Source organism: Oryctolagus cuniculus, chromosome 1, assembly GCF_964237555.1.
Source record: "Oryctolagus cuniculus chromosome 1, mOryCun1.1, whole genome shotgun sequence".
In the NCBI taxonomy this organism is placed as follows: domain Eukaryota; kingdom Metazoa; phylum Chordata; class Mammalia; order Lagomorpha; family Leporidae; genus Oryctolagus; species Oryctolagus cuniculus.
In genome coordinates, this window is record NC_091432.1 from 61,039,365 (window position 1) to 61,049,019 (window position 9,655).

The following is a 9,655-nucleotide window of genomic DNA, read 5'->3' on the forward strand; positions in this document are numbered from 1 at the left end:
GCCGCAATGGATGGAGCTGCGCCGATCCGAAGCCAGGAACCAGGTGCTTCCTCCTGGTCTCCCACACAGGTGCAAGGGCCCAAGGACTTGGGCCATCCTCCACTCCTTTCCCAGGCCACAGCAGAGAACTGAATTGGAAGAGGAGCAACCAGGACTTGAACCGGTGGCCATATGGGATGCTGGCATTGCAGGTGGCAGTTTTATCCATTACACTACAGCAACGGCCCCATAAAATGAGCTTTCATTTTTAGGCTCTGGTTGGCATTTTGAAGGTCATTTGACCAGCAAACCCAAGAACAAATATGTTTTTTTAAAACAACTTAAAACAACGTATTTCCATGTGAACTAAAAGATATTTTGGGTTATTTTAACAGTTTCAATATATATAAGCATATATAAACTCTCATAGTCTGTTGATACTGCAGGTTAGTACAGCCATTATGGGGGAAGAAAGTATACTGGTAGATTCAAAGGAAATGAAATCTGTCAAAGACACAGCTGCACTCACATGATTATGCTACCCTGTTCACAATAACCAAGATATGACATCAACCCAGGCATCCATATACAAACGGGTGTGTAAAGACAATGTGGTATATATACAAATGGAACATTATTCAGTCTTTAATATTAAAGAATGAAATCCTATCATTGGAAGAAACCTAGATAGAACTAGAGGATATCATGTTAAATGAAATAAGTCAAGTACATCATCACTTATATGTAAAAGCTAAAAAAAAGTTGGTCTTATAGAAATAGTAAAACAATATTCTGTAGAGTTTGGAAAGTTTTTTGGAGGAAAAGGGGAGAGAAAAAGAATAATGAGTATAAAGGAAGAATTTTAATGCTCCATATAGCACAGAATCACTAGATTGAAAAAGCAATTTATTATATATTTCAAAATAGTAGAGAAAATTTTCAGTGTTCCCAGCACAATCAAATGATAACATTTGAGATGATGGGTATATCAAACACCCTGATCTGATTATTATGCATTATATACACACATTGGAATATCACAGTATACACCATAAATACATACAATGCTATTTGCCAATTAAAATTTGAAAATTTTACAATAGAAAAAAGGTATTGTTTAAATAATATTTGGGAAAGATTGATTCAGGCATCACCTTTTCTTTTAGTTGCTGTTGAAGAAAGAATACAAACGATAGAACCATGAAACCTAGGAGTCATATGGTGATTTTAGGAATCATGGATAACAAAATGCTAGCAAAATCAAGCAAACTCTATCTATGGATGCTTAGTTAATAACAAGAGGAAGTTCAAAAACAGACAAAACTAATAAATTTTTCTAAAAGTGAAGAGAGTGGTTGCTTTGAGGTTTTGACTGGGAGGGGGCATGAGTGGACCAGTGCAGAAGCTGGGAAAAAATATTTTTCTTGCCCTAATTTGAGATCACCTGGGTATATCCACTGCCTCAAAACTCATTGCTGGTGTTCTCTTTTGTGTTTTTATGTCTCCATTAAAATATTGCTTAAAAATCAAAGTATCCATGTTTCACTCTGTGAAGTTATTTTATTTTATTGTGAAGTTAAAGTTATTTAAATGTTGGCTCTCAACAATTTTAGTTGGATATCACAGTGGACTACATCACTTATTGGCTTACTCAACTCTTGTGAAAGGTGTTTGGAATATGAATAGGTTTCCAAATTGATGTCTCTCTGAGGGAGATGAATGCTGGAGCATTTAAAAAAAAGATTTATTTATTTATATGAAAGTCAGAGTTACACAGAGAGAGAAGGAGAGGCAGATAGAGAGAGAGATAGATAGAGAGAGAGAGAGAGAGAGCAAGAGAGAGAGAGAGAGAGAGAGACAGGTCTTCCATCCGCTGGTTCACCCCCCAGTTGGCGGCAACAGCTAGAGCTGTGCTGATCTGAAACCAGGAGCCAGGTGCTTTTTTGGGTCCCCCATGTATGTGCAGGGGCACAAGGACCTGGGCCATCCTCTACTGCTTTCCCAGGCCATAGCAGAGAGCTGGATCGGAAGTGGAGCAGTCAGGACTCTAACTGGCATCTACATGGGATGCACTGCAGGTGGCAGCCTTGCCTGCTATGACACAGCAGGGGCCCAGTGCTGGAGCATCTTTTCAGCTGCTTTCTTTTTTTTTAACTTTTATTTAAGGAATATAAATTTCCAAAGTACAGCTTATGGATTACAATGGCTTCCCCCACCCATAACTTCCCTCCCACCCACAACCTTCCCCTTTCCCACTCCCTCTCCCCTTCCATTCACATCAAGATTCATTTTCGATTCTCTTTATATACAGAAGATCAGTTTAGCACACACTAAGTAAAGATTTCAACAGTTTGCACCCACACAGAAAACTAGTACTCAAAATACTGTTTGAGTACTAGTTATAGCATTAAATCACACTGTACAGCACATTAAGGACAGAGATCCTACATGAGGAGTAAGTGCACAGTGACTCCTGTTGTTGACTTAACAAATTGACACTCTTGTTTATGGCGTCTGTAATCACCCGAGGCTCTTGTCAGGAGTTTCCAAGGCTATGGAAGCCTTTTGAGTTCACCAACTCTGATCATATTTAGACAAGGTCATAGTCAAAGTGGAAGTTCTCTTCTCCCTTCAGAGAAAGGTACCTCCTTCTTTGATGACCTGTTCTTTCCACTGGGATCTCACTTGCGGAGATCTTTCATTTAGGCTTTTTTTTTTTTTTCGCCAGAGTGTCTTGGCTTTCCATGCCTGAAATACTCTCATGGGCTTTTCAGCCGGATCCGCATGCCTTAAGGGCTGATTCTGAGGCCAGAGTTCAGCTGCTTTCTTCTTCCACCTCCTGATATATTTCTTAATATATAATTGCTAAGTATGACAAAAGTATTGGATGCACCATTTTAAAACATATTCCATCATTTTCAAGTGATGTGATATATTAATCATATTCAAAAAGATTATTTGGCATTACTGTGATTAAATAATATATATTCATTTTTTTATTCTTGGGCATATATTTTATTGTACAGGAAACAATATGACAAGTAAATATGTAGAGAACAATTTTCATGGGGTTTTCACATGTTTTAACTGAGATGGAAGTTGCTTGCTTTCTATAAAAGTAGTCATTTAAGTAATTTTAAAGAGTAAAATTGTGTAACTTACATGAGGCTGTGTGACTATCATCACTATATAATGGCAGAATATTTCCATGACCATAAAATGAAACTCCATAAACTACTAGTTGGCTACATTCCTTGGCGATAAATAATTTGGTTTCTTTTTCTGTGGACTTAACCTATTTTAGATAGTCATATAAATAGAATCCTGCAAGAAACAGTCTTTTGTGTCTATCAACTCTATTTATTGTTTGCAAATTTCATGTATGTGGGCCGCACCGCGGCTCACTAGGCTAATCCTCCGCCTTGCGGCGCCAGCACACCGGGTTCTAGTCCCAATCAGGGCTCCGGATTCTGTCCTGGTTGCCCCTCTTCCAGGCCAGCTCTCTGCTGTGGCCAGGGAGTGCAGTGGAGGATGGCCCAAGTCCTTGGGCCCTGCACCCCATGGGAGACCAGGACAAGTACCTGGCTCCTGCCATCGGATCAGCACGGTGTGCCGGCCGCAAAGCACTGGCAGCAAAGCGCTGGCCGCGGCGGCCATTGGAGGGTGAACCAACGGCAAAGGAAGACCTTTCTCTCTGTCTCTCTCTCTCTCACTGTCCACTCTGCCTGTCAAAAAAAAAAAAAAAAAAGTTCATGTATGTTACAAGCATGTACCATACTTCATTTCTTTTTGTTTATTTTTTGTTGCAATTTTTAAAAATTTACTATTACTTCTTTACTATACAAAAATTTACATCAAACTGTCAAATTTAGCATTTCTTTAATTTCTTAATAAAATTTAACTTTGAAAAAAATTTGTTTAGGGACATGGTGAATAAAGCCACGCTGCCTGCAGTACCAGCTAACTAGCTCTCTGCTATGGCCTGGGAAAGCAGTAGAAGATGGCCCAAGCACTTGGGCCTCCATACCCACGTGGGAGACCCAGAAGAAGCTCCTGGCTCCTGGCCTCGGATCGGTCCAGCTCTGGCAATTGCGCCCAGCTGGGGAGTGAACCAGCAGATGGAAGACTCTCTCTCTGCTTTCTTTCTATCTCTGACTCTCAAATAAATGAATAAATCTTTTAAAATATTTGTTTATAATTGAGATTCACAATGATGCTATAGGATATATATAGGGAGTAAAACAATTACTAAAGTGAAGCTTATTAACATATCTATCATCATATAGTTACCATTTTGAAATAATAATGGTCCTTATTATGCATATTTATCTTTTTTGGCTAATAAGGTGACTGATAACATTAGTATAGAAGCTCTTGTTTTAAACATTATGTTGTGCATCTACTTAGGATTTGAATGCTGCATCACGAGTAAATCTGTTTAAATTTCTGGGTGATTTCCTAACTGCTTTGCCACAGCCACTGTATCATTTTATATTCCAATAGTACCAAATAGTTTTTTCTGGTGTCTCTATATATTTTTCTTATCCATATACTTTTTACTTAAATATACATTTAAGTTTTTATTTAAATTAAAACTGCTTTTGCTCTCAATATCCTTCCCTTAAGGTACTCCTACTCGTACTAATAGGTTCCAAACAAAAATGCCATATCCTCATATGAAAAGAATTCTGGTCATTTTAGGAGGTATAGAGCTTTTAGTGGTTTATGATTGGAATTTGCCAGGCAAATAAAGAATAATGATGTTGGGTCGGGTGCTGTGGTGTAGAGGGTTAAGCCGCTGCCTGCAGTGCCAGCATCCATATGGGCACTGGTTCGAGACTTGGCTGCTCCACTTCTGATCCAGTTTTCTGCTATCGCCTGGGAAAGCAGTGGAAGGTGGCTCAAGTCCTTTTGCCCCTGCACCCATGTGGGAGACCCAGAATAAGCTCCTGGCTCCTGGCTTTGGATCAGTTTAGCTCTGGTCATTGCAGTCATTTGGAGAATGAATCTGGGTGGAAGACCTGTCTCCCCCACCCGCTTCTCTCTCCATGTAACTCTTTCAAATAAATAAATAAATAAATCTTTAAAAAAAAAGAATAATGATGTTGAGGCTGGTTCCATGTATTTGTTTCATGTGCACATCTTCTTAGAAAAAAATCTATATAAATCAATTGGCCATTAAAAGATGTCAAACTTCATAAAGAAAATCATAAAATTGTAGATATAACTCTTACCCTATCAGAAGTCAAATGTCAAAAGAGTAAATTCTCAAATTGAAAGAAAGAGAATGGGAGAATATTGGTTCTAACCACTTCTATTCAACATTGTGTGGAGGTTCTATTCAGAGCAAATAGGGACGAAGTTGCAATGTATGTCCACTTGCCATTCCCACAGATTCTTTGAGATAAACAGCATCACTATGCTACTCTTGGTTCTGAAAATTTTTGTTTGTAACCTAAAAGTTCAAATAACAGTTCCAACTGCCACAGAATCTCAGTTTCCTAATTTCGCACCATTTGCAAACGTTGGAGACTGCAATGTGTAAATATGAGGAGAAAAATACCAGATGTCAGTGTTTTCTCCATGTTAGTGACCTTTACTGTCCAGCCTAAGTACCTTGTACAAGCCCTGCCTGAGCTCCTTATTCTTGAGTGCATACACCATGGGATTGAGGGCAGGGGGAATGACATTGTGTAGCACGTTGAGTAGAACTGGGACAAGAGGAACTGTCATTGTTGCACTATGAGTGATGGAAATGACAATGATGACAGTGTAAAAGGAAAAGTTTAGGATGAGATGGGATATGCAGGTACTGATAGCCTTAGATGCAGCTTCTGCTGACTTTAGCTTCAACACAGAGTGAAGGATCAAAGCATATGATAAAATAATCAAACCCAGGTCACTTCCCATGATTGTCCAGGCCAGAAAAAGCTGGTTGATACTGTTGATTTTCCTGTCATCACAGGCTAGGCTAGTAACACCAAGGTTAGAACACAGACAGTGCTCAATTTGATTCTGGGAGCAGTAGTGTCTCTGAGCAGCCAAGACAGGCACTGAGATGGGAGACAGGCTGCTTCTGAGAGCCATGAAAATGGTTGCTTTGATGACAAAAAAGTCATTAACTATTGATGGGTACCGCAGTGGTAGACAAATGGCTACATATCTATCTACGGCCATGCACACAAAAATGCCTGACTCCATGGCCACAAAACAGTGGATGGCATACATCTGAGCAAAGCACTCAGGCAGACTGATGGTTTTGGCATTAAACCAGAGTATGGCCAAAATCTTAGGCATGATGGTGGTAGCCAGGCCCATGTCCACCACAGCCAGGCTGCCCAGGAAATGGTACATAGGCTGGTGCAGTGCTGCCTCTTTGTTGATGATGGTCAGGATGAGGATGTTGGCACTGAGAGCTAAGAGGTAGAGCAGAGCCAAGGGCAGGGAGAGCCAGTGCTGCCAGCTGTGAATTCCTGGGAATCCCATCAGGATGAACTCAGAGACCTGAAATTTAGAGCTGTTGGAAACTCTGAGATTCTGGAACATTCTTCACTCTAAAGGGAAAACATTTTATTTTATAATTCCTAATTCTTTTTAATACAGTACTAGAGATTGACTTATTAACTATCATGGTATTAATGAGGTATTCAGCATCTTCATTATTTTAATTTTACCACTAACACTCTAGTAGGTAACACATTCTATTTGTTAACTCAGGAGGTTATACCTAAAATTCCACAATGTGGGTAATTTCTCCATCCTTTTGTAACTGAGCAATAGAACATCATAGGAATTGCAATCTTGCTCAGGTTCTATGTAGTAATTCACAGAAGCAGGACATAATGAACGTGAGCATTACCACAGCCTTGTTTTGCAATAGAGTAGTTTCCTTGGAAAACTTATATCTAGACTCAGAAAGTTTTTGCTTGGTGATTTCTTATGTAAGACATTGCATTTAGCATTTATGTAAATAGGTGCTTATTTAAAAAGAAGGGAGAGAGAGAGAGAGAATAAAACATCTCCCAAATGACCCCAGCACACCATTCTAGACCAGGCCAAAGCCAGTAGCCAAGAACTCTGTCCTTGTCTCCCTTAGGAGTGGCAAGGGTCCAAGAATTTGGGTCATCTTTTACTGCCTTCTCTCACATATTATTGGGAAGCCAGATCTTAAGTGGTGTAGTCAGGACTTTAAAAGGCACCACTAATGCAATCTGACTTCAAGAGCCTCAGATCAAACTGATATCTCATTTCACTGGCTCTAAGAAACTCTTATTAAAGAGTTTGAGAATTTGTAAAGGACTGTTGTGCATTTAAGTTTGTCTATTGAATGATTTGTGGGAAATTAGTATACCCATTTTTTAGTAAGGAAACTGATGTACAAAAAGGCTATGACTTTTCTAAAGCCAAGCAAATTTAAGTCAGAATAATATTTTTCAGAAATTCAGTGTTGCCTAAACCCCATAGATCATGATTTAGAGTAACTTAGCCCTACCTGGACATGTTTTTGGTTTTTTGGAGCAGTCCAAATCATCACACAATAATAAATGCAGCAGAAGAGAAAAAAATCAAAATGGAAAACATTAAAACATGCATTTGAGAAAATTACTTGATAAATTATCTACTAGAGTCAAATTATATCTGAGACACTTCTCTGATGTAGCCATCTATTAATATTTTGGTCTAGAAATTAAAAACATGTATCATAATATGTTGTTCCTAATTTATGCTTTTTACTATTGAAGATTTCAAATATTAAGAATATAATATAAAGATAGCCAGATATTTAAAAGCATTGTGAATTAAAATAGTAGAACCCACAAAGTAGCCAGTGTTGACATAGATCTGGTGGGTGTGTTCATCTTAATGCCAATAATGACCTCCACTGTCCTTAGCATAATAAATCAAGATAAATAAATGAAAATATTTATTTAGATAAGCACTTCTTTTTCCTCATATATATTATTTCCATAATTTCTAGGTTCACTTCTTTTTTATAAATTTGTTTTTGTATCTATTGTCTTGAAATGATCACTAAATGTCTGCTCATTTTTAACTACTGGTTCAGACTTAAATTCAGAAGAAGACTTTTGAGGTATCAGCATTTGTTGTAACAGGTAAGCCTCTAAGTGGGACTCGAGCATGCCTTTTCCGTGTGCCTGGGTTGGAGTCCTTGCTTCCAGCTTCCTACTATTGGACACACTGGGAGAAAGCAGGTGATGGTGCAAGTACTTGGGTCCCTGCCACATTGGGAGACATAGATTGAATTCTGGGCTCCTAGATTCAGCCTGGTTCAGACCTATCTGTTGCGAGCATATAGGTATGAATCAATGGATGGAAGATTTTTCTCTTTCCCTTTCTTTCTCATCTCTGTCCTTCTGTTTTTTCAAAAACATGAAAATAAATAAACAAAAACTCTACAAAATAAAAAGCTTAAGTGGACCGACCTTGTGGCATAGTGAGTAAACGCCACCTGCAACACCAGCATCCCATGGGGTGCTGATTCAAGTCCCAGCTGCTCCACTTCTGAAACAGCTCCTTGCTGATGGCCTAAGAAAGCAGTGGAAGTGGCCCAAGTGCCTGGGCCTCTGCACCCATGTGGGAGACCGAGAAGAAGCTCCTGACTCCTGGCTTTGGATCGGAACAGCTCCGGCCATTGTGGCCAATTGGGGAGTGAACCAGCAGATGGAAGACCTCTCTCTCTCTCTCTCTCTGCCTCTCCTTCTCTCTCTGTGTAACTGTGATGACTTTGAAGTAAAATAAATAAATCTTTAAAATAAAACGAAATGAGGCCGGCGCCGCGGCTCACTAGGCTAATCCTCCGCCTAGCGGCGCCGGCACACCAGGTTCTAGTCCCGATTGGGACGCCGGATTCTGTCCCGGTTGCCCCTCTTCCAGGCCAGCTCTCTGCTGTGGCCAGGGAGTGCAGTGGAGGATGGCCCAGGTGCTTGGGCCCTGCACCCCACGGGAGACCAGGAAAAGCACCTGGCTCCTGGCTCCTGCCATCGGATCAGCGCGGTGTGCCGGCCGCAGCGCGCCGGCCAAGGCGGCCATTGGAGGGTGAACCACCAGCAAAGGAAGACCTTTCTCTCTGTCTCTCTCTCTCACTGTCCACTCTGCCTGTCAAAAAATAAAAAATTAAAAAAATTAAAAAAAATAAAAATAAAATAAAACGAAATGAAATAAAATGTCTCTAGTATAATAAAACCTCACTCCTCTGCAAAGAACATGGACTTATCCTGTAAGTGAGGAAATCCACTGAAATAGAACATTAGGTATGAGTACCACTTTTTTTTTAAAAAAAGATTTATTTTATTTTATTTCAAAGACAGAGTCACAGAGAGAGGAGAGGCAGAGAGAGGTCTTCCATCGCTGGTTCACTCCCCAATTGGCCACAACAGCTGAAACTGTGCCGATCCGAACCAGGAGCCAGGAGCTTCCTCCGGGTCTCCCATATGGGTGCAGGGGCCCAAGGACCTGGGCCATCTTCTACTACTTTCCCAGGCCATAGCAGAGAGCTGGATCAGAAGAGGCGCAGCCGGGGCTCAAATTGGCACCTATATGGGACGTCCACACCTCAGGCCAGGGTGTTAACCTGCTGCACCACAATGCCGGCCCCGAGTACCACTCTATAAGGTATACCTTTTAATCATCTGTGGTCTGTTCTCATTCCAAATTT

The 9,655-nt window shown here is 40.2% G+C and overlaps 1 protein-coding gene across 1 annotated transcript; it reads right to left on the bottom strand.

The window, feature by feature from the left end:
• Positions 1 to 5,565: 5,565 nt before the first annotated feature.
• On the bottom strand, positions 5,566 to 8,464 carry OR56B2 (olfactory receptor family 56 subfamily B member 2). The gene is made up of 2 exons (XM_002708748.4): positions 8,457 to 8,464; positions 5,566 to 6,526 (listed from the first exon to the last, which is right to left on the bottom strand). Exons 1-2 carry the CDS (start codon positions 8,462 to 8,464, stop codon positions 5,566 to 5,568), a joined length of 969 nt encoding a protein of 322 aa, XP_002708794.3.
• Between the last annotated feature and the right edge of the window lie 1,191 nt (positions 8,465 to 9,655).